This window comes from Euprymna scolopes, chromosome 41, assembly GCF_053919585.1.
Source record: "Euprymna scolopes isolate OS-2025 chromosome 41, ASM5391958v1, whole genome shotgun sequence".
Classification (NCBI taxonomy): domain Eukaryota; kingdom Metazoa; phylum Mollusca; class Cephalopoda; order Sepiida; family Sepiolidae; genus Euprymna; species Euprymna scolopes.
Genome location: NC_136522.1, coordinates 1,292,655 through 1,317,353, shown reverse-complemented (window position 1 = coordinate 1,317,353; position 24,699 = coordinate 1,292,655). Strand labels below are relative to the sequence as shown.

General features: G+C 32.5%; 1 protein-coding gene across 2 annotated transcripts in view; it reads left to right on the top strand.

Annotated features, from left to right (window-relative positions):
• Nucleotides 1-14,219, top strand: part of LOC145266298 (protein flightless-1 homolog) — a 146,948-nt gene extending 132,729 nt beyond the window's left edge. For both annotated transcript variants that reach the window (XM_080121848.1, XM_080121847.1), the window contains 4 exons: nucleotides 1,983-2,072; nucleotides 6,175-6,267; nucleotides 9,888-10,001; nucleotides 13,823-14,219. In XM_080121848.1, the coding sequence (XP_079977974.1) occupies nucleotides 1,983-2,072; nucleotides 6,175-6,267; nucleotides 9,888-10,001; nucleotides 13,823-13,957 (432 nt within the window). In that variant the 3' untranslated portion in view covers nucleotides 13,958-14,219. The remainder of the gene's footprint in view (nucleotides 1-1,982; nucleotides 2,073-6,174; nucleotides 6,268-9,887; nucleotides 10,002-13,822) is intronic.
• Nucleotides 14,220-24,699: the final 10,480 nt, after the last annotated feature.

Sequence of the window (24,699 nt, the reverse complement as noted above, 5' to 3'; positions counted from 1 at the left end):
ATTTTCAGTGGAAAAAGCTTTTAGATTTATCGTTAAATATGGGAAAACGAGAGACATTGTAATATGGCAAACAAAAAAAAAAATGAGTTAAGAAGGCATATACTCACGAAAGAGATAATTTATATACGTTTAAAATGGAAGTTTACAGCAACAGGAAAAACATAGAATGTTTGTGAATATTGTTAGCGTTCTTGTAAAAACAAGGAGGTATCATTTGCTGAGACATTAAAGAAGTCTGAATCGATTAATTAAGTTTCAGGGGTAAAGAAAAGCGTAATCAAAACTTCTCTGCTCATTTACATGAATTATAATTCGTTGGAAGTTGTTTATAAGAATCAGTGTTATTTTGATTTCGTATTAGAAAAGAAGTTCAGTGAGAAAAATTGGAAACATTTTTAATTAATAAATTTTGTATATGTTATATATATATGATTACTTCATTTAATCACGAAATGCCTGGGAAGTGAATAAAAAAATATATAAAAACATACAGCGTCTTGGGTTCCTGTCTTGAAGCGTCTTTGTCAAAACAAAACCCGCTCCACCAATACGTTGGCGAATCCTCCCAGAAGGTACGTCGTCATGTGTATCTGTTGCTATCTGTTCTGACACATACGTGCCTACACCCAGAGACAAGACGAGCACGGCTGTTAAGACAAACTTAGAGACTAGACGATCACGGACCATTAAAAAAGAGTTAAACAAGCAGTGAAACACATAAATAAATATGCAAATAGATAATCAAGAAACAGACTGTTTCACTATATAATACATCCGAGCATCCCTCTATAAAATGGAAAGGAAACAAAAAACAAAACTGGCACTGTCAAACCATCCTCTTGTCGATATAACGCATAAGTCTTTTTTTCCTTTCTTCTCTCAACTTGCAACAAATCCTTGTGTATTCGATATTATCTTCCACCGTTTGTTCTCGTTCTAAGCTGTCCAACAAAAAACTCCACTTAAACGTCTCTGCTTTAGAATTGTCCGATTTAACAGTTACCAATTGTGTACATATGCAAATTAATGGCATGCGTTCACCAATGAGCGACTACAAAATTATGCCTGTCTTTTCTTTTCTACATTTTCTGCTGGCGTTTTACACGCTAAGCAAACACGAGGTCATTTGCGAGATTGATTTCTATTGCACCCTCATCACTATTTAACAATATATAAATTCTTGTTAATTTTATTTTTATTTCGGACTATTAGTCTCATCTTTATTAGTTGTTGTTTTTTTTAATTTTTTTTTTTTTATTGGTTAAAAAAAAAAAAGATTAAAAAAAACAGCAACTAATAAAGATGAGACTAATAGTCCGAAATAAAAATAAAATTAACATAAAATGCTCATCTCAAAATAAAAAAATTCCAATTAAGGAATAATATATATATATACCAATCGGTACGGACCCGACTGTGGAAGATCAGATAATAAATAAATGTGGATTTATAAGATCAAAGAATCCAACCTTGAACGCCCTTCGGGGCCCGTGGCGCAGTTGATAGAGACGTTGAATCTCTACGCTTCCAGATGAACATTGTCTGAAGATAGCGGTTTCAATCCCACCCAAAGCGTGCCAGAGGTAATTGGTCAAAAATGTGGTGAGACGACAACAACTACGGATGGCAGTGATGGCTGAGAATGCAGTTAGGAGATCCGAAGTTCCTATCCGTCGCGGTTACCACCTGACGAAGGCCAGAGGAAGTTGGCCGAAACGTTGTGAACCAATAAAAAAAAAAAATTAAATAAAAAAAAAAAAAAAAAAAAAAAAAGATTAAAAAAAAACAACAACTAATAAAGATGAGACTAATAGTCCGAAATAAAAATAAAATTAACATAAAATGCTCATCTCAAAATAAAAAAATTCCAATTAAGGAATAATATATATATATATATATATAAATTCTTAAGACTTCTTTTTTTTCTTTCCTGCATCGTTTCAAGTGTTTTCTTTTTTTTGTTTTGTTTTCTTTTTTTCCAGGAACATTTTACGATCCAGATGATTAGTGAGGGAGAAGAACCCGAGAACTTCTTTTGGGTCGGCATTGGAGGCCGCAAACCGTACGAAAAGGTAACAAACAACATGCAAGAATGAAATAGACACACACATATACACAAATATACATATATATATACGTATGTGTATCCATAAATATATACATGTATATGCACATGCGTATGTCTATGCATGAATATATACCTGTATATGCACATATATATATATATATATGTATGTCTATGCATAAATATATACATGTATATGCGTATATATGCATGTGTGTATATATGTATATACATATGCATACGTGTGTGTGTGTGTGTGTGTATATATATATATATATATATATATAGTAAGTTATAAAATATATATGGCAATTAAACTACGCTGAATATTCCGCGTTTCATCCACTCTAGGACTCTTCAGGCTTAAAGTTTACGCATAAATTAATACTTTTGTATATTAATTTTATGTGAGTAAATAAAGTAGTTATATATATATATATATATATATATATATATATATATATATATATATATATATATATTCATTAACATTTCATCTTTATTTCAAGACATCCTTCTATTTAAAAAAAAAAATCATCCACGATTATTCAGTTTAAAATTTTTAAATTATTCGTTTTAAAAATGGGGTACTCTTAAATTAAGTCAATTTAAGTCAAGGATTATCTCCCTTGTTGTCATACTGAATGGTCGCATGACTCTTCTCCATTAAAACAGACAATAAAATTCAATAATTCAATAAATTCTATTTTCACTTCTAATTCTTTTCCATTAGATCGTTTTTCATAATTTTTGGAATTTATACTAATCTCGACATGATACCTAAGTACATAATGTTTTCACCTGAAATGCGTTGATTTGAAAGATCACTAATGTAAACAAGCACTAATTTTTTCTTTTTTTATTAAATAATGGGTACTCTTGCATAATTTGACCCAGATTCTCAGGAATTCCTGTCAAACATGGATCGGTTTAAGCTGAGCATTATTCAAATGTTGAAACGCTAAATTGACTTTTATTTATTTATTTTTTATGGTATTTTTTTTTTAGTATTTTTTCGGTGATGTTAAGGGGGGAGTTTTTTTTTCTGATTATTTATTTAATTTTTTAATTCACTGGCTGGGCGTTTGATTAGTCAATGAAAAAGCGCTGTTGAAATGGAAGCAGATGACTTTTGAATTGGAAGAAAGTGGATAAACACAAAAAAAAAAGCTAACTAGCAAATTTAGTTTCAAACTCGGCAAAAAGAAAATGGCAGGCACAGAAATAAATCTATGCATGTTAGAAAAAGAAAGTAAAAATCTCATATTGTCAGGAGAAAGAAACTGCTGTCAAAACAAATGAGGTGCAAGAGTTGTAAACAAATGCTTACTAAAAAAAAGATTGTGTGTTAAGGATAGTTTCACCTGGAGATTCACAAATGGACAGTGCAGACAGTGGATCTCCTTGCGCACATGATCGTTTTTTTGTGCTTCAAGTTGGAGATTCCCACAAAAAAATAATTTATTTGTGGCCATTCGAAATGGCTACCCTTAAAAACATGCAAAGGGAATGCGGTATTATATCAGACTGGAAGAACTTTCTGTGAGGAATTTGCCAGGAGTATTTACTTAGGAGTCCCCAGCAGATAGGAGGTCCAGGACACACCGTCAAAATAGACGAGTCTCTCTTCAACTGAAGGAAACACAACATAGGGAGAATCTTCGAACCACTATGGGTCTTCAGCAGCTATGACATCACCGGCAAGGAGGGTTTTTTGGTGTCTGTACCAAATCGCAACATCGAAACCCTCCTTCCAATAATAAACAAATATATTCTGCCGGGAACTACAGTCGTATATCCGACTGTTGGAGGGCCTATAAAAAAGTAGGAGGAGAAGAATTCCACCACCTGACAATGAGTCATAGTATTCATTTTGTAGACCCCGCGACAAAGGCAACAACGATCCACGTCAAGAGGATGTGGGAAGGAAGCAAGACAGCAAAACAATCAAGAATGCAGGACCAATGGGAGCTTCTGAGTACATATTGAATTCATGTGGAGACAAAAATTCAGAAACGATCCTTTTGTCTCATCATAATGTTGTATAGTCAGGTGGGATGGCACCACCACAGTTATATATTATATATAGTGGTGGGAGATATTTTTCTTATAACATAATGTATAAATGTATAAATTGTATGTTGCTTAGCCAGGGGATATGATATCAACATATAAACTGAGTCATGTTGTATCAGAGAGTTATCATACGGGTATATATTACAGTTCATATTTGCATAAAGGTATAAATTTTTTTTCATAAGAAGAATATATGCTTCATACCTTTTTCTTCAAGAGTTCTTCTATCTTCACTGCTGAGCTCCGTGATGATTCATGAAATGACCAACACCATAACCAATTGAGATCTCTGTCCTTTCTTCTTTTGTGAAACCACAGAACAACACTTTATATTTTTTAAATATAAATTTATTTCAGTTGTCTCAAATGGTCTTCACAGAGTCTGCATTTCGTCTACATGCTTATTCTTCACAGCCTCACTTCCTAGCTTGAAGTACGTCTATTCACTTGTGTGACTAAACTCCAACTCTCCAACTAAACTTCCCGACCTCTTGACCTCAGTTCCGTTACGTCATCATTCAAAAAGCACACATATCTCTAACGCGTGACCTTTCTACGTCTGCCTGTCCAAGGTTATTTTGTTTATTTAACCTTATGAACAGCCATAAAAAAAATATGAAGTTTTCTTGAAAAAAAAACAATTTTTTTTTTCTGTACTTTCATATAACAATTTACGCTTTTTGTAAACATATTTTTGATATTTTTTTTAAATATATATATAAAAAAATTTTTGAGGAACTCTAAAAAAAAAAAACTTTACTGAAAAAAATCTTTAAAAAAAAACTTGTACTTACACCTAACAATTTACAGTTAAGAAAATAAAACATCTTTTCTTGAAGAATAAAATAAAATTTTTTGTTAAGTGAAAGAAAAAAGAAACAAAAAAATAAATTAAAAAATATATTTTCAGTTACTTTAAGGTAGGTTTTTGTTATTTTTGATTATTTGATTTTTTTTTTTTTTTCAGTTTGTTTGTTTTGAAATTAGTCTGCATCTGTTACAACGCTCAGCTTAAACCGATGATAGCTGGTCTCGCCCGATCCATGCTTCATGGGAATTTCCAAGAATCCGGGTCAAATTATGCAAAAGTATCAAATAATGAACAGTTATTCCAAGTAGGGAAGAATTGCTGATTTCTAAGCCAGAATCTATTCCGTCTACCATTTATTGTTGGCAAATTTTTAACCTTGGAGTAGATTTTTTTTAGCTCCTTGCATCAAGTGGCTTCATGCCATGTCTGGACCGATTTCCATTGAAAAAAGAAACACTATCAGCAATTTCCTATACACCCTCTCCGTGTCTGAAACTAAACGTAAATTCCATGAGCCGGCGTTTTTTTTTTACAGAATTGCTACAGAGCTGCTTCCCAGCTGAATATAACATGGTCGTTTTCAAGTCTAATGTAAACAAGTTCTTGAGTTCTTGATCCTATAAAATAAATTAGCTTATCCAATTAACTTTTATCCTTGAGTAGGCTCTGGGCCTTGATAAGCAGTGAATATATGGTAAAAAATACCTACTTTGGCTTGATATCTACAAGGATTGTTCCGAAAGTAAGGCCTTTTTTTTTTTTTTCACTACAAACCTAAAATGTTGAACAGCTATGAAGACAGGAATGGTATCATTAAAATGAGCAACCTTTTGTGCTCCCAAATTTATTTTTTTTACATTATCACCAGCATTCTCAGTGCACTTTTGATACTTCAGTTGTTGGCAAAGTTTTGACGGTGAAGTAGTATTTAATTATTTTTTTTTTTTTTAGCTCCTTACATCATGTAGTGTCATGCCTTGTCTGGAGTGATTTCCATGAAAGAAAACGTAAAAATGGAGAAAAAAAAAATCCAAACGAGTGAAGTTCGGGGTTGTTAATGTTAAAAGCAACATTGTAAAATTTTAAATCCCTTCATTTTAAGTAAAGATACAAAAGGAGTGAACCTAAGGAGGCCTCCAGAGCACCATTGAAAGCATCTTTGGCTTTGATTGTAAAATTATTTCTCTTAACTAAAATGTTACATCATTTTTTTTAAATCCAGGATGCTTCTTTCATGCAATATGCTCGACTTTTCCGATGTTCCAACGACAAAGGATATTTCACAATCTCCGAGAAATGTGCTGATTTCTGTCAGGTATGTTGTTGTCCGTGTGTCACGTGATTTTCAAATCGTACAACGATGCCAATTACAATATAATAATCAATAGAGAATCAACTCTATAATAATAAATACGAAATCTCTATTAATTAAAATTCAAGTGTATTTTACAATCGGGCATATATATATATATATATATATATATATATATATATATATATATATAGTAATTGCCTGTATATACTTCAGTTATTTTGGAGTAGAATTTGAAGCTCATATTCTATAATTATAAAAATATTAAATATATTAAATTATGTCTATTAATAAACAGAACCACTGGACCTATATAAAAAAATTTTTTACCGGACCCATTATATAAACAAAGGAAATTGCTCCAGAGAAATGCCTAATTTGGATCATTACATTGTGATGTGGATTACTCAAAATACAGTTTGGATCATTTTACCACACTGCTATCAAAGACATCAACTTGCTTTCTTCAACTCACAATAGTCCTATTTTTTCAGTGGTCATCAGTTGTTTACCATGAAACACTGTTTCGTAAATTTAAAAACAAAACAGTATATTATTAAATCATGGCTCCCCAGCAAGTTTGATCAAACACCACCTCCCCTAAATAAAGCGAACAAAAATGTTCCAGATATTGGATCTAGTTTTTTTTGTTTTTTGTTTTTTTTTGCTCCAAATTAATTAAGCGAACCTATTCATTTTATCAAACAAATATTTTCTTCACTGCATCATTTGTCCTTGTCTCAAAAAAAAAAAAAAACAATTATTTTTTACAAATCTCCTGCATTTAAATAATTCGGACAAATCCACAATACATACTTATCACCCGCTTCTTTGTTATTAATAGTTTATTTATATATTTAAATTCTTATTTGCTAATAATCTTTTTATATTTAAATATAATTATAAATATGCGAATAAGATTTTTTATTTTTTTGGATTTTTTCTACTTTGATTAGTTTTACTTTAGATTTAAAAGTCAAGTATCATGGTTCACTTGTGCTTTAAACAGAAGCATTCATTTTGAATACGCCCTCGTCTTATTAAAAAAAGAAACTGTTGGTTTTATGGAAATTGTTTTTAGATAATCACTTTAATAACTTTAATAAGTGAATCTGAAAAAAGGTATCTTTAATAAAGCAAACCTATCAAGATGGTAAAAGCTCTACCTTGTTAAGAGGAGCAATTCATAAATTAATTAAACAGATAAGAAATAAAGTTGCATAGAACTTTATTATCTTATCAAATTAATAAGAATGAAAATGAGAAGAGAGTAGGAAAGATGATGAGAATCATTTAGGTTTGAAATGTCATGGCCTAAATGAAGATATGTTTATTTATTTATATATATATATATATATATATATATATATATATATATATATAGTCTTTGAAGTTTTTAACCTTTAAAACTATACAAAAAAATATTTGTTATCATTCGTTAGAAAACCATCTAGTCAGTAAGTTATTTAATCACCTGCAATCACTGCACCAACTTGCTCTCGAATTTACTATAATACCAATAATTTATTTTTCAAGGGATCATTTGTTGTTTACCATGAAACACTGTTTTGGGGATTTAAAAACAAAACAGTATATTACATCATGGCTCCCCAGCAGTGTTGATCAAACACCATCACCCTTAATCTTAGGAAGAAGACATGTTACAAACATTTGATCCAATTTCCTATTCGTAATTGCAATTACTAACCTTTTCATGCTATAAAAATGAATTTCTTACTTTGTGTGATTCATCAATTTCCACATTTAAAATGGATATATTTTTTAATTTATCATATATATATATATATATTATATGAATTACAAAATATCTGATATTTCCACAAAACATCTGACATTGATGGAGGGGAGACTAAAGCATTCTGCTGCGGTTTCACATGATCTGAAATAACAGCAAGAGGAGACTTGATTCCAAATATTTCTCATATGTTATATCTTCCTTCTTTGGTTTTTATACATAAAGTAAATTTCACAGTGTATAAGGATTATTTGATACTGGAGATATTCATAATCGTACCTTATTTTCAAAAGAGGGGAGATATAACACATGAGAAATATTTGGAATCAAGTCTTCCCTTGCTGTTATTTCAGATCATTAGAAACCATAGCAGCAATTTTTAGTCTTCCCCCTCTATCATGGCCAGAGATTTGGGGGAATATATATATATATATATATATATATATATATATATCTGTAGAAATATATTTTCTTATAATATATACCAATCCTTATTTAAGAAGCTCAATGTAATTACAGAGCAATATAGAGAATAAATGACAAAAAATTATATTCTAAAATTCATGATGTTGACCATCTTATAATTTATTCCTTTAATTAAGTTGACATTTATAATTCTTGACAGTATCTGTTTCGTAGCACAAAATCAATCACTTAATTATTATATCAATCAGTGAATCTATTATGCCCTTAACTCATCAAAAGAAATAGCAACAATCAATCTGTCAAAAGGAAATAAAGTGAGATTTGACACGATTAAAATCCGAAAATTGGAAGAGAAGCTGCAAATACCTGCAAAGGTTGCCAAAACTCTGAACAATCTGCACAAGTAGGGCTATGTACAGGATGTTCAATGTTTCTATTGTACACATCCCCACAAATTATCCCCTAAGCAAATTGAAAAAAAATCCTATTGCCTGTGAGTGAGGGCTGCTTGTGTATTTAATATTCCCTTAACGCTTCCTCTTTTAGAAAAACATGTTCAACCTGTCTAGAGTTAGGGTTCATACCTGACGTTACCCAGAGTTTTTGCTAAGAACAACTGTACATTTTCATTTTTTTTTTCATATTTTGTTTTTATATTTTTTTTTCATATTTTTGCATGTTTTTTTTTATCATATTTTTTTTTCATATTTTTCCTTTTTTTTCATATTTTTTTTCATATTTTTTTCATATTTTTTTTCATATTTTTTTTCATATTTTTTTTCATATTTTTTTTCATATTTTTTTTCATATTTTTTTTCATATTTTCTTTCATATTTTTTTTCATATTTTCTTTCATATTTTTTTTCATATTTTCTTTCATATTTTTTTTTCATATTTTTTTTTCATATTTTTTTCATTTTTTTTCATATTTTTTTAAAATATTTTTGTTTCATTTTTTTTCATATTTTGTTCGTTTTTTTTTCATTTTTTTTCATATTTTTTTCATTTTTTTTTCATATATTTTTTAAATATTTTTTTTTCATTTTTTTTCATATTTTTTTAATATTTTTTTTTCATATATTTTTTTAATATTTTTTTTCATATATTTTTTTAATATTTTTTTTTCATTTTTTTTCATATTTTTTTAAATATTTTTTTTCATTTTTTTTCATATTTAAAAAAAAAATTTTTTTAATTTTTTTCATATTTTTTTAAATATTTTTTTTTCATATTTTTTTAAATATTTTTTTAAAATATTTTTTTTCATTTTTTTTTTCATTTTTTTCATATTTTTTTCATTTTTTTTTTCATTTTTTTCATATTTTTTTCATTTTTTTTTAATATTTTTTTTTAATATTTTTTTCATTTTTTTTTCATATCTGCTAAAATTTTTGAAACTGATTCTTCCTGTGTGACGTTTCATTTTTTTATTATTTTACAGGATGACCTTGCTGATGACGATGTGATGATTCTAGACAATGGCGAGAATGTCTTCCTTTGGGTTGGGCGTAAGACGAGCGACGTGGAAATCAAGTTGGCTTTCAAGAGTGTACAGGTTGGTTGCGTTGTATTTTTTTTATATTTGGTTGTTTTACACTTCTTGTGCAAACATGTTATATCGAAAGTTTTAAAAATATATGAAATCCTCAGATTAGTCTCTTTCTACTCTCTCTACATTTAGTATTACTAATTGTGTCAAGACGCGATAACAAAGGCAGAGTGTGACAATCGCCATCCCCTATTTGAACACCAAGAGCTGCTGCAGTGACTTTTTTATTTTCACCCCAAACAAGGCACAGTGCCACTTTGAAATAGGAGGCTTCTCTCAGGGACATAAGTTGCAGGGATATTAAGAAGGGAGATGAGCAGCAAGATGTCTGTTCACATTACACTTGAACTTCTGCATGTCAGTACAATTGGGAAAGCAGAATCCCGGAAGGGAGTTCCAAAGTCTGGCAGTTCTGGGGAAGAAACTATTGGAGTAGAAGGCTTTCTTACACCTAGGGATCTCTACTGTGTAGAGGTGGGATTTTGCTGCTTGTCAGGTATTTGCATCGAGGAATATAAGGGCTTGTAGTTCGTCAAAGCATTCACCATTAAAATACTTGTAGAACAGGCAGAGGGATGCAACATTTCGTCGATGGGACAGAGGCTGAAGCCTAGATGACGGTTCAGGGCGTATCAGGTTGGTGACTCTCTTTTGAACCTTGTTCAGGAGTGAGAGACAAGTAGGAGATGCACCAGCTCAAATGTGACAACAATACTCCATACGTGGGTGAATGGTGGCCTTATAGGTCTTGGGCAAACTACACCAGCATCATTCTGTTTGTATTAGTGGAGTAAATCAGTCAAAGAAAACAACAAAAGCAGACATCTCAACAGGCTCTGAACTCCCTCAGAAAGGGTGGGTAACACTCAACCAGGCCCAAATGAAGATTGCCAAAACACGGGACGACCTGCATAAGTTGGGCTATGTTCAGGACGCTTGGTGTCCCTGCGACGCTATTGCATACATCCTCACTGACTATCCCATAAGCAAGGCATGCTCCAGTGTGGATTTGAAGGACGCCTCGGACATTGCCCAACGATGGAGTGAAACGGTGTGATGATGACTAATTGTGTTGATATTTCTTTTTACTTATAAGAAAAAAAGAAAATGAAATCCGAAGTTAGTCTCTTTCTACTCTCTCTTTCTTTCTCTCCAGTTAAATAGTATTACTATTAGTGTTAATATTTCCTTTTGTTTATAAAAAATATGAAATCCCCAAATTAGTCTCTCTCTAATTAAATAGTATTAGTAATCATGTTGATATTTCCTTTTGTTTATAAAAGATATGAAAACCACAAATTAGTCTCTCTTTAGTTAAATAGTATTAGTAATAGTGTTGATATTTCCTTTTGTTTATAAAAAAATATGAAATCCCCAAATTAGTCTCTTTCTATTTATTTATTTGTGGACTATTATCTTCATCTTCATAGTTGTTGAGGATAATAGTCTGCAATTTTTTTTTTTTTTTTTTTTTTTTTTTATTACATTTTCACCCCAAACAAGGCACATTGTCACTTTGGTGTAGGGGGCTACTATCAGGGGAAACATCTACTGGGGTACTATGTAGGGATTAGGGCAGCGAGATGTTGGTTCACGTTGCACTTGAACTTATGCATGTCAGTACAGTTGGGGAAGCAGTGACCTGGAATGGAATTCCAAAGTCTAGCTGTTCTGGGGAAGAAACTACTGGAGTAGATCTTTACATCTAGGGATCTCTACAGTGTGGGGGTGGGATTTTGCAGCTTGTCGGGTCTGTCGAGGGTGTTCACGTCGTGGGGGCACAAGTGCTTGCAGTTCTTCAGAGCATTCACCATTATAATACTTGTAGAACAGGCAGAGGGATGCAACGTTTCGACGATGGGACAGAGGCTGAAGTTTAGATGCCAGTTTAGGGCCTATCAGATTTGCGATTCTCTTTTGAACCCTGTCAAGGAGCGATAGACTAGTAGCCGATGCACCGGCCCAAATATGACAGCAATACTCCATACATGGGCGAATAGTGGCCTTATAGAGGTACAGGATACTTTCGGGTGTTAGAAGTTTTCTAGCACGGTAGAGAGAGCCCACCTTCCTTGCAGGGGCCCTGGCAATGCCCTCGATGTAATTGTTCCAACTCATGTTTCCTGTGAACGTTAGGCCAAGGAGCTTGAGAGACGTACTCTCAGATAAAGAGTCGTTGGCCATTGCTATAGGTGGTAGAGAAGGTTTCTTGTAATTATTGAATGAAACCAGTTTTGTCTTGATGGCATTGAACGTTACCATCCATTTTTGTCCCCATTCCACTACTGATTGGAGGTCATCCTCTAGTGTTTCTGCCATTACTTTAGATATATGTTCATTTGTTTTCCTGTCGTGCCTGCTATAGAGTGTGGTGTCATCAGCATATATACCCATCTCAGAGGCAATTTTGTCGGGGAGGTCATTTATGAATATCAGGAACAGCAGAGGTCCAAGGATAGATCCCTGGGGCACTCCCGCATTTATATCATATTGTTTAGATGTACGACCGTCGAGGACAACCTGGATTTTTCTCTTATCTAAGAAGGATTTAATTATGTTAAGTATTCTACCAGTGATACCATAAGATCTAATCTTCCTGAGGAGACCCTCATGCCATACCCTGTCAAAAGCCTTAGATATATCTAGAGCTACCGCTCTGCCCTCTCCCGCTTTGTCCAGTGAATGGTATATGCGTTCAGAGATTACAGTGAGGATGTCTGCCGTGGAACGGGCTTGTCTAAATCCATATTGATGGTCGGTCAGAAGTTTAGCATCTGTAAGGTGATGTGTCATCGTTAATTATTTCTTTGACCTAGTTGTAGCACTTTTGATGGTCATGGTCCCAAATCCATGGTGATTGGATTTTAAGGAGACTGCGCAATGGGTGAGCCTTTTCAGTGAAGTTTGGGATATATGGCGAAAGGTAATTTAGCATGCATAGATAACATAATTTCCCTTTGTTTTGTGGGTTTGGCATTTGCTTTATAATGCACACCTTGTCCGGATCTGGTTTAATTCCATTAGAGGCATATATGTTTCTGTTGTGGTCCTGTTTAGGGGGGTCACAATATAAAGGTAAAAGAGTCCTGGTGTTCACTGCAAGCGGTTAAACTATGCATGTGCTCTCTGCTCGATGGTAGAGATGTTTGGTTTACATATTGCCAGACGAATCCATACTATCATAGATATAGGCGTATTAACTACTCCAGAACATCCCCCCTCTGAAGATTTATTTCCCCAAAATATAGTTTTTCTTTCTCGGGTTGACCTCCAAGGGGTCCATCAGTTTCCTTTTTCTGCTGGAACGACATATTTCGATACTAGTTTGAGGGGATTCCAGGTCAAATGCATTGTACAAGAAATCCAACATCTCTTCTTCTGGCGGAGTTTCACTCAAGTCATTTGAAATGCATTTGCATGTCTGGTTCAAGTGTTTCTTATTTTTTTTTTATTTTTTATTTTTTTTTTTAATTAAATTAATTAATATATGAATTACTCATCTGAAAGGATTCCAATAATAAATTAATAATCTCTTTCTACTCTCTCTACAGTTAAATAGTATTACTAATAGTGTTGATATTTTTTTTTGTTTATTATGTTCGACAGTGGTAACACTCTACTCGTTAATAATAGCAGAAGTTCCCTGAACTTGCTTCATACACTCTTAACTTTTGCACCTACTCCACCCTGTGTTCTCCGGATGTAGAATTATTTTGAAAATCAGTTTCTGACGGCGTTTTTGAATCATTACAATGAAAATAGAAATAGACTCCCAGCCGCATTTTCCTGAATTTTTTAATTTATGTTTTTGTTTTTGTTTTCCGCAGGTTTACATTCAACATATGCGCAATAAACAGCCAGACCGTAAACGAATTCTGCTCCTTGCCCCCAAATACAATGAGAATCGCAAGTTCACCAAATGTTTCCACGGCTGGGGAAAATACCGAGAAGTTCTTAACTGAGGATGAGGCTCCCTCTATCCTCCAGCATTCCTCCCACCCTTCTACCTTCCGTCTATCACTCATTTGCTCCATCAACCTACGTCTCCCCGATCCCCTCTCTTTTGACCAAAACTTTGTGGACAAAGTATGCCACAAATTCCCATTTGAACATCAAAACGTCAGGTGTATCGGCATGTAAACAACATGAACGTTATTAATAAATATAAACTATTACTCTTTAAGTGATATTTTTTTCAATAAATATTGATTTTTTTTATACCAACAGATATTAGTGTTTTATGCTTGCGCAATCATCAGTATAGGAAGTGATAATTACTGCTGGTTGAGGGATTCAAACTCAGTCAAGAAAACCACCGTTCCTTTGTGGGCTAACGTTTTTCTTCTTGGTCACCGGCAATTAAACTTATATATATATATATATATATATATATATATATATATATATATACACACACACTTCATTTGTCTTTACATAAACAGTAATGTGTTGCTACACAGTCATGAGCATGTTTCGATCTTCTATTATTTAATAACTAGAGACCTCTTCAGGCAACAACGCTTATATTAAGAAAATCAGTAACAAATTTGCTTATGTATAAACAAATTAAAAGTATACCCTGCTCTACCTCGGTATTGAGCACTCTTGTATTAACCTTGTTATACTTCATTGGTTACCTTGCCTCTGGAAAATAACCACCCCAAATTATATATATGCAGAAAAGAAATCAAGATTGTAAATTAAAAATTTACAATGAAATTTATTGTTTGACATAATACCCCCCCCCCCATTGTTTTTTTTAAGAAATTCTTAATCCGTGAAGTTTCAAGGAATGCTGTTCTTCCCTTCATAGGAATGAAAGATATTAGCAAATTACTAATATCACTGAGCTAAGAATTTGCTGGTTATGGTATTAAATGAAACAGCACTTGTGTATATATATATTTCTTTTAGTCTGTCTACTGAAGTTTTGTATTTTGGAGGAAATGATTGGTATGATGAATAAATCGTGGACGTTGGAATATAGCAAAATTTTTGTTATATATATATATATATATATATATATATAATCAGAATCCTGAGGTGAATAGGAACACAGATTAATTAATCATGTGGTATTGAGTCTTACAGAATATTTTTTTGAGGCAATATTATATGACAATCCCAGCCAAAAAAAGAATAGCTCAATATACTTGATAGAGCAACGGGAATTTATAGTTTCTTTGTTTAAATTTCATTCAGAAAAACATCAATTTTTAGAGTAGAAATTTATTGTTTGAATAAAGAATACAGATCAGATTTTTTTCCCTTAACCCATGAATTTTGGATGGAGGCTCATCTCCTCAGAGAAAAAGTCATTAGCAAATATTAGATCTAATTTGAAATAATATTGTTATTTAGCACATACAAAGAAAATATTGGGGGGGGGGCATAGATAAAGGAAATAGATGTTTTTTTCTTATCTATGTATTTTCTTTATCTATGCCCCCCCCCCAATTTTTAAATATATTTCCTTTGTATGTGCTAAATAACAATATTATTTCAAATTATATCTAATATTTGCTAATGACTTTTCTTGTGAGGAGATGAGCCTACACTGAAATTCCATGGGTTAAAAGAAAAATTTCATCTGTATTCTTTATTCAAACAATAAATTTCTACTCTTAAAATTTATGTTTTTTTTAATGAAATTTAAACAAAAAACTTATATATATATATATATATATATATGCTTATGGGAAAATATGTTTATTAAATTATATTTCATCTTTTATTTAAACCAGTCCTTTAATTTATAAAGTTTGATGTAACTACAGAGCATATACAAATAAATGACAAAACTCCATATTCCAAATTTAAAGATGTTGACCATCTCATTGTTTACTTTTTTGAATGCATGTTGAAATGTTCAATTTTTTAATTAATTCTGCATTTAACTCATCAGAAGAAAATGAACTCAACTTTAAAAGAAAATAAAGGAATATGGGCATGATTTCAAAATCCAAAACTTGGAAGAGATGTTAAAATTCAAACATGACATAAATTGAAAAATAATTGCAACTTGAATTATTTCTTAAAATAAAACACGATTGCAACTTCTCTTCCGATTTTTGGATTTTGTAATCATGCCAATATTGATTTATTTTCTTTTAAAATTGTTAAGTTCCTTCTCTTCTGATGAGTTATGGGTAGAATAAATTCAAAAATTGAAATAATTACCTGAATGATTTTGCGCTACGAAACAGATACTGTCAAGATTTATGCATTTAAACATACTTAAAGAAATAAACGGTAAGATGGTCAACATCTTGAAATTTGAAATATAGACTTTTATCATATATATATATATATATATATCTGTGGAAATATGATTCTTTTAATTATATTTTACTTTTTTTATATACTAATCCTTAGTTTTATGATGTCGACCATCTTACAATTTATTCCTTTAATTGCGTTGACATTTACAATTCTTGCCAGCAACTGTTTCGTAGCTCAAAATCATTGATTTAATTATTATATCAATCAATGAATCTATTTTGCCCTTAACTCATCAGAACAAATAGCAACTATCAGTCCACCAAAAGAAAATAAAATGCATTTGGGCATGATTACAAAATCCGAAAATTGGAAGAGAAGTTGCAATTATTTTTTATTTGATTTTTTATTACACCATTTTGGATTTACAAGTAAAATCACTAAAATTTAAATATTCATATTAATAAATTATAAGCTACTCTTCTAATATATTGAATAAAGTGAGTTTGTTTCTTGATTTTTCTTTTTGATAGTTTTCTTCCTGCAAAATCAATATTTGATTCTGGTTCGCCATTTTTATTGGTGGATCATTGCATTCGATTTAATTCTTTCCTGGAAATACTTTTACTGAATTGGAAACTATCTTAACTCTGTATTCAGCAATATGGAGAGTTACTTCTCTTTGTTTAGAACAAAAAAAAATTTTTTTTGGAAGTCTACAAACAAAGCAAATTACAAATAAAAAATGCTTCCAGTCAACGCTAGTGTACGTCAAGATTGTTTCAGTATTTACTTCAACAGTGTTCAATACATGTGTCGAGTTTAGTAGTAATATAAAATATATACTTATGGCAAGTAAGCTACACGGAAACGTTTGTGCTTCATTCCTGGCGGCAATCATGGGGCTAATTACCTTGTGTGGCTTACTTGCCATAGGTATATTTTTACACTCCTGGTGATGCTAAGGAATGAGGTAATATGATTTATCGAAAAATCATTTACTTAGGTTCCAAGAATTCAACATCAACAATTAATCTATGTACGATCGTTTCTGAGATGATACAAATTTTTATTAAAATAAAATCTTTTAATCAACACAGGGATTAGACATCAAATACAAAATTTGAACATATGATCAAATCTAAATTGAGGGTAGTTAATGGTTTATACGAAAAAGATATTTTTTTTTACTTTAACTGCAACTCAACATTCACCATTAAATTGACGACTTTTAGAAGTTTTGGGGTATGCTGAAAGCAAATATCACATTTAAATTTAGAGCAGACAAGTAATTTTCTGGATATTGAGACCATTATTATCTTGTGTAATCCTTATGTTTTCACTGGCGGCCATGTTTCTTCTCAACTGAAAAGTACTAATGTGTAAGCGTGTTACAAAACATCCTCCCCATGTTAAGAATGGCGAATGCCACTAGCATCCATTGTGTAATACATTGGAAAAAATATCTTAATATCCAGAAAACTACTTGTTTGTGTCAAATTTAAGTTTGATATTCGTTTTCAGCATCCGTGAAAGCTTATAAAAGTTGTCATTTTAAAGGTGACGTTGAGTTGCAGTTAAAATTTTAAATAAATTACCCCCCCCCCCAAAAAAAAAGAAATGATCAATTTTATATTTTATAAATAGCTCTGTCGGATTCATTTCTTCTACAATTGAACTGACTTTATTTTGAACACTAGTGTACTATTTTTACCTTTACTGATTAAAAGTAAGTTGGCTATTTATCTGTCAAAGTTGTTCCAGACTTTCATGAATTATATATATATATATATATATATATATATATATATATATAAATATGAACAAATGATTAATAAAACATGTTAAAAAACATCTTGAAAAAGAGTTAAAAACATATTTAATTTTAAAAAGGAAGCACAAGATAAGTGGATAGTCCTTAATCCGCGGAGTTTCGAAGAAATACTCTCCTTCTCATCAGAGGGCAGGAATTAGCAAAATGCGGGATCGGATTTTGTATGTAAAAGTATTTAATGAAACCACAAGTAAGTCACAGATCTTACTTGGTTAAAAAAAGGGTGAGGTAAGGGGAATAGGAGGTAAAAGAAAAAATGATAAAAAGATTTCACATGAATGGATAGTCCGGTGAAGGGTAAAAAATCCAAGAATGGTAAAATCCAAACACGGTCGAATTAAAAACTTCCAATCCAACAGGTAAGTTCCAAAGGAATCGCGTAACTTGTGGATTGGAAATTTTTAATTCGACCGTGTTTGGATTTTACCATTCTTGGATTTTTTACCCTTCACCGGACTATCCATTCATGTGAAATCTTTTTATCATTTTTTCTTTTACCTCCTATTCCCCTTACCTCACCCCTTTTTTAACCAAGTAAGATCTGTGACTTACTTGTGGTTTCATTAAATACTTTTACATGCAAAATCCGATCCCGCATTTTGCTAATTCCTGCCCTCTGATGAGAAGGAGAGTATTTCTTCGAAACTCCGCGGATTAAGGACTATCCACTTATCTTGTGCTTCCTTTTTAAAATTAAATATGTTTTTAACTCTTTTTTCAAGATGTTTTTAACATGTTTTATTAATCATTTGTTCATATTATAAGTTCTATTTCCTTGTCGGTTTTATTGAGCTTTTACATCTGGTTGAGATTACTTTACTTGTAAATATTAACTCTTTAATATTTATAATATATTTTAAGTTTAGCATTTTGATTACCTTGGTAAACTTATTGTAATTTTTCTTTCTTTATATATATATATATATATATGGGGAAATATGTTTCAATTATATTTCACCTTTTATTTATACAAGTCCTTTAATTTATGAAGGTCGATGTAATTACAGACCATATTGCAAATAAATGACAAAAGTTTATATTCTAAATTTCATGATGTTGACCATCTTACCGTTTATTCCTTTAAGCACGTTGAACATACACAGTTCTTGACAGCAACTGTTTCGTAGCGCAAAATCATTCGTTTAATTATTATATCAATTATCGAATTTATTTCACTCTTAACGCATCAGAATGAAAAACAACTATCAATTTTAAAAGATGACGTAATTAAAAGAAAAAAGAAAACGGAACTGCAACTTCTCTCCCAATTTTTGGATTTTTTAATCATACCCAAATGCATTTTATTTTCTTTTAATGAATTGATAAGTGTTTTTTCTTCTGATGAGTTAAGGGCAGAATAAATTCATGGATTAATATAATAATTGAATGAATGAGTTTGTGCTATGAAACAGGTGCTGTCAAGAATTGTGCCTGTCAACATAATTAAAGAAATAAATTGTAAGATGATCAACATCCTGTAAATTTGGAATATAAACTTTTGTCATTTGCTTGTTATATGCTCTGTAATTACATCGAGCTTCTTAAATTAAGGGTAGGTATGAATAAAAAGTGAAACATAATTAAATAGACATATTAACACATAAACATATATATATATATATATATATATATATATATATTAGATGTATGTGTGTGTTATTTGATAAGGAAAACCGAGAATTAATAAAATGGTAATCAACGTTTCGTCCCTATTTCAGGGGACATCATCAGGATTTTGTAGGAAAAATGTAGAAGAAAACGATTACAGACCACATGCGAGTGAAAAAGGAAAAAATCCTAAAGTCCTTCTCATTCTGGGCAGAATCTATAAATGTGTGTGTGCAGATGTGGTCTGTAATCGTTTTCTTCCACATTTTTCCTACGAAATCCTGAGGATGTCCCCTGAAATAGGGACGAAACGTTGATTACTATTTTATTAATTCTCGGTTTTCCTTCTCAAATAACATAACGTCAATCATCACTTGTATTTTTATTTTATTTTTACTCATATATATATGACAGACTGAAAATATCGTAAAAATAGAATCAATAGAAAAATTTTGATAGATTTTTAAAATTTTAAAATTTAAAAATATTGAGTTTAAAAATTTAAAAATATTGAGTTCGGAAAATTCATTACTGTTTAAAAAAAAAATAAAAATATTTTTATTACTTTTAAAACAACTGTAATAGTTTATTTTGGAAGTATAATCCATAAAGAAAATAAATAACCCACTTTTAACAGAGAAATTACGAGATTTTTATATTGTATTCGCAGTTTCGTGTTAGGGGTGTCAAAAATTCCTACAAAAATTCTGATACTGCTAGACAGACTCTATAGTAGGTATAAAATAGAAAAAGGCTATAATCAGAACGACACGCACTAATCTAAACAAAAATTGGTGAATGGGGGGGGGCATGCTTTAATACAATGTGTTTTTCGTCCAATCACGGAATCATAATTTAAAATTCACAATCTTTTCTGCAATCCAACCACGTCTGACTTATCCATCAAGTCTCTAACTTCCCCTTCCTTCAAAATCTCTTTTTCTCCCTCTTTCTTTCAAATCTCTCTCTCCCTGAATCTCTCTTTATCCTTCTCCTCAATCTCTCATAAATACACAACACTTCAAAACATTATTGTTCAACCTTGTCATGTAAAATAAAAAAAACAAAAACTTTCCTTTATAAAAAAAATAATTTTAGGACAATTCATTTCTAAAAATTAATCCTGCGCTTTTTCGGGTGACATATTTATATACCCCCCTCCCCCAATTTATTTTTTCAAAAACTTTCCACACGCACACGCAAAGTTAACTTTTTACATTGCTATCCATAAAAAACTTTAAAGACTTTCAGCTGTCGTTGCTATCGCAGCCGAACGACTAATTTAACAAAAGCTCTGCATGTTTTTTGTATATTGATTCAGTTTAATGCAAAAATCTTCAATTCGAGAAAAAAAAAAAAAGTAAGAAAAAAAAAGTTTTTTGTTTGATTTTTTTTGTTTGTTTTTATTGTCGTGTTTGTTTTTCTTTTTAATAAAACAAAATTGAATTTTTAATTTGTTTGTGTTTTCAATTTTTTTTTTTTTTTGCATAAAAACAATTTGCATTCATTTTTTTTTTTGTTGTTTATACGACACAGCAAATGAATGCTTTAGAACCTTCCAACTTTCGGGGATCATACCCTGTTAATATATAAAAAATATTGCAACAAATCGGAATCGGTAATATTATTGGAATTGGGAAAATATTACAATTGTTCCAGCACTACTTGTATGAACTCAAGCCAGGTTTTCCTTGATCTGCTATGCACCCTCGTAGCTGGTGTTGTAGTCATGCATGTTTTTTAATTGATGCAGAAGGTGACACACTGTGCATGGCCAAACCTCCTGATCCGCCGAGCATGCAAGGCATCCAAAATCCCACCAAGAGAAAATTTCTGATAGAGTACGTCTGAAGGGATTCTCTCTAGTTTGCTGTTGCATATCATCATGATTAGCAGGTTTTGGTATTTCCGGTGCTGTGATCGTCCTGCACTGAAGGTTGAGCAACATCTTGCGTCTGTTTTCCATGCAGTCCGATCCAAAGCGTTGATAGCAGCCATGTTGCAAACATTCAAGTTATTTTGTACACACTCAAGCTACAAGGTGCCTTCAATAAGTTTCCAGACAAATTAAAATTGTCGTAGACTCTTGAAAATGAAATATGTTATTGCTATACATCTTATGAGATGACTGACCAATTTTTATGGTTTCAGGTTCAAATGAACAGCTACAGCAGGAATTGGAATACACCCTACTAAAGCCTAATTGTCACAGCTGGTGAATTTTAAAAACGCAATCTTGACACGGGGACACTTTAGAAGAACAATATGCAATAAAATTTTGTTTTAAACTTGGAAAAAAAATGCCACAAAAACGCATGGAATGCTTCAGATTGCTTTTGGACCATCTTGCATGAATCAAGCATCAGTTTTTGAGTGGCATAAGAGATTCAAGGAAGGCAGGGAGTCTGTGAAGGATGCTGAGAGATGTGGGATGAGTAAGCAAGTCAGAACAGCAGAGTAGATTGGCCAAATAAAGAATTTCATAGATAAAAACTGTTGTGTATCTATGGAGACAATAAGTGCACAGTTTGATATCAGTGTAGGAACTGTACACAATTATTTGCAAGAAACTGAAGAAGCGAAAGATTTGTGCAAAGGATGCTCCATCCTTGCCGTAGACTATTTGGATTAAGATGGGCATCAAGACAGTTCCTCATTCCCCCCCCCCCTATAGTCCAGAGTTTGTTCCCTGTGACTTTTTGTTATTTCCTAAGTTCAAGAAAAACTTTAGAAGCTCTCATGAGGCTGCCAGAAATTGTTGGAATGATACAACAAGTGCATTGCAGCCGGAGGAGATTACTTTGAAGTGGACTAGAGTTTCATGTGTGTACTATCAATAAAAGTAGCCATATGAAAAATGTCTGGAAACTTATTGAAGGCACCGCGTATCACATTAGGTTTCCCTGTGTGCTTTTGTGTTGTTCCAGGAGGTGTACTTGGTCAAACGACCTAAGACATTGAGCAAAACCAAATTTGAAATCTTAATGCGAATAGCTCAAAACTCATTCCTGACGCAGCTGACTATCTATAGAAGAGTGTTTTTTTTTTTTTTTTTGTAGGGGGAGGGGGTTACATTGGGGGTCACCACTTATCAAGGCCCGGAGGCCACTCGAGGATAAGGGTTATTGAGTGAACAGTAGTCAATGGGATAATATTGTAATAATCGTTAGTAATGGAAGGATTACTTAAAGGGACGGTTCATCAAGAATTTGTTTATGTTGGACTTGAAGGCAACCAAGTTATAATCAGCTGGGAAACAGGGAAACAGAAGAGAGTTCCACAGGCGTGCAGTTCTAGGAAAGAAGTTTTGTTCATGGAATCTACGTTTTGATTTAGGCACAGTCAAAGAGTGGGGAAAATTATTGACGGTGGTTTCAGCTAGACGAGTGTTTTTCGGGAAAGATTGGCGAGAAGGGACCAGAGATTGGAGCTCGGACGAGCACTTGCTATGGAAATAATGCTAAAACAAAGACAGGCTTGCAACGCCTCTTCTGTGGGAAAAAGGTTGCAGGGAAGAGGAAAAGGCATCAACAACGACGACATACTGCTTCTCAGTCATCAAAGAAAGAAGACAACAATTGGAGTTGTGTTTCTTTTGCATTTGTGATTTATTTTTTTTTTTGTGAACCAGTGTGCACCCCCTCGGCTGTCGTTGATGTGGAAGATGACAACACAACAACTGAAAGAGAATACGACCACAGAAACAGCACTGGGGTCAGCGATTGCCAAACGAGGGGCAGTATGTTGTTGCCCAACACTCTTATATAGATCGTGAGCTGCGTCAGGAATGAGTTTTGAGTTCTTTGCATTAGGTGTAATGTGCATCCAGGAGATAAGCGCCCGCGTGTTTGCGTGGTGTGTGGGTGCGTAAGAGAGACGGACGAAAAGGAAAGACTTACCTCAAGACCGGCTCAGCGTCACCGACCGAAAATAGATAAAAAAAGATCAAGATGGCGGCTGCCGTCTTTTGTAAAGGATGATATCTCGCAAAGTCACACGAATTCTCGCAATATGCAAATTTAGCCGGCCTACAACGACCATAAAAGCGGGTGATGAAAAAGATGTTGGGAGAGCGACGATTGAGTTGGTCGGGGAATCGTGTTGCTGTTGCTTCTCGTGCCGTGTGAGGATATCTTACAGTTGTTGGGTCCGGTCTGAGTAACCGTTCGCGTCCGTCTAGGCACCTTGTTAACCGTGCAGAACCGGTGTATACTGGTTATTGAATTACTGCAACATTTATAACATCTTTTCCTGATCTTACCGTGTTAAAGAGAGAGTCGGGCGCCATCTTGAATTTTTCCTTATACATCTACAGCGGGTGCAGTAATTTTTTTTTTAAAGGACTTTCCTTACACATTTTTGTCTACATTAGGATTTAAAATTTGGTTTCACTTAAGTTAGTTAAGAGAGTGAAGCTTCTTACACTAATAACTTCTTTCCGCCAACTTCTTGCCTTTGGAATTCCCTCCCTGCTACTTGTTCCCCTGACTGTACCAATATGCAGAAAGTTAAATCTAATGTGAACAAACATCTTGCTGCATAACTCCCCACTTAGAATGATTTTAATTCACAGTAGCCCTTTAAATCTCAGTAGTAATATGCCTTGTCTGGATAATTCACAAATAATAAAAAAAAAAAAAAAATTGGGATGAGGGAGCCATAATTTCAAAAAGGTTGGGAACAAATAATTTCGATTGTTAAACAAGAAATAATGATCCCATTCAACATCTGACCCAATAATTTCTCTGGGGTCATTTCGGGCGTGGCTAATAAAATGTGAAACTGCCAGTCTCATCTCCTCTCCCCTCCTCACTCTCTTTCTTTTTCTCTTTTTTTCTTACTCTCTGTTTCTCTTTCTTTCTTTCTTTCTTTCTTTCTTTTTCTTCCCCCTTCTCCCTTTCATCAGCTGATGTAACATAATTTATGGGTGGGGTTTCAAATTTTATGACTAGTGACTCGACCACACCCGTTTTGGGTGTGACAATTTTCTCTCAACTAAGGAAAGCAGTTTCGGCTATTTTTTTTTTTTAATTTAATTTTATA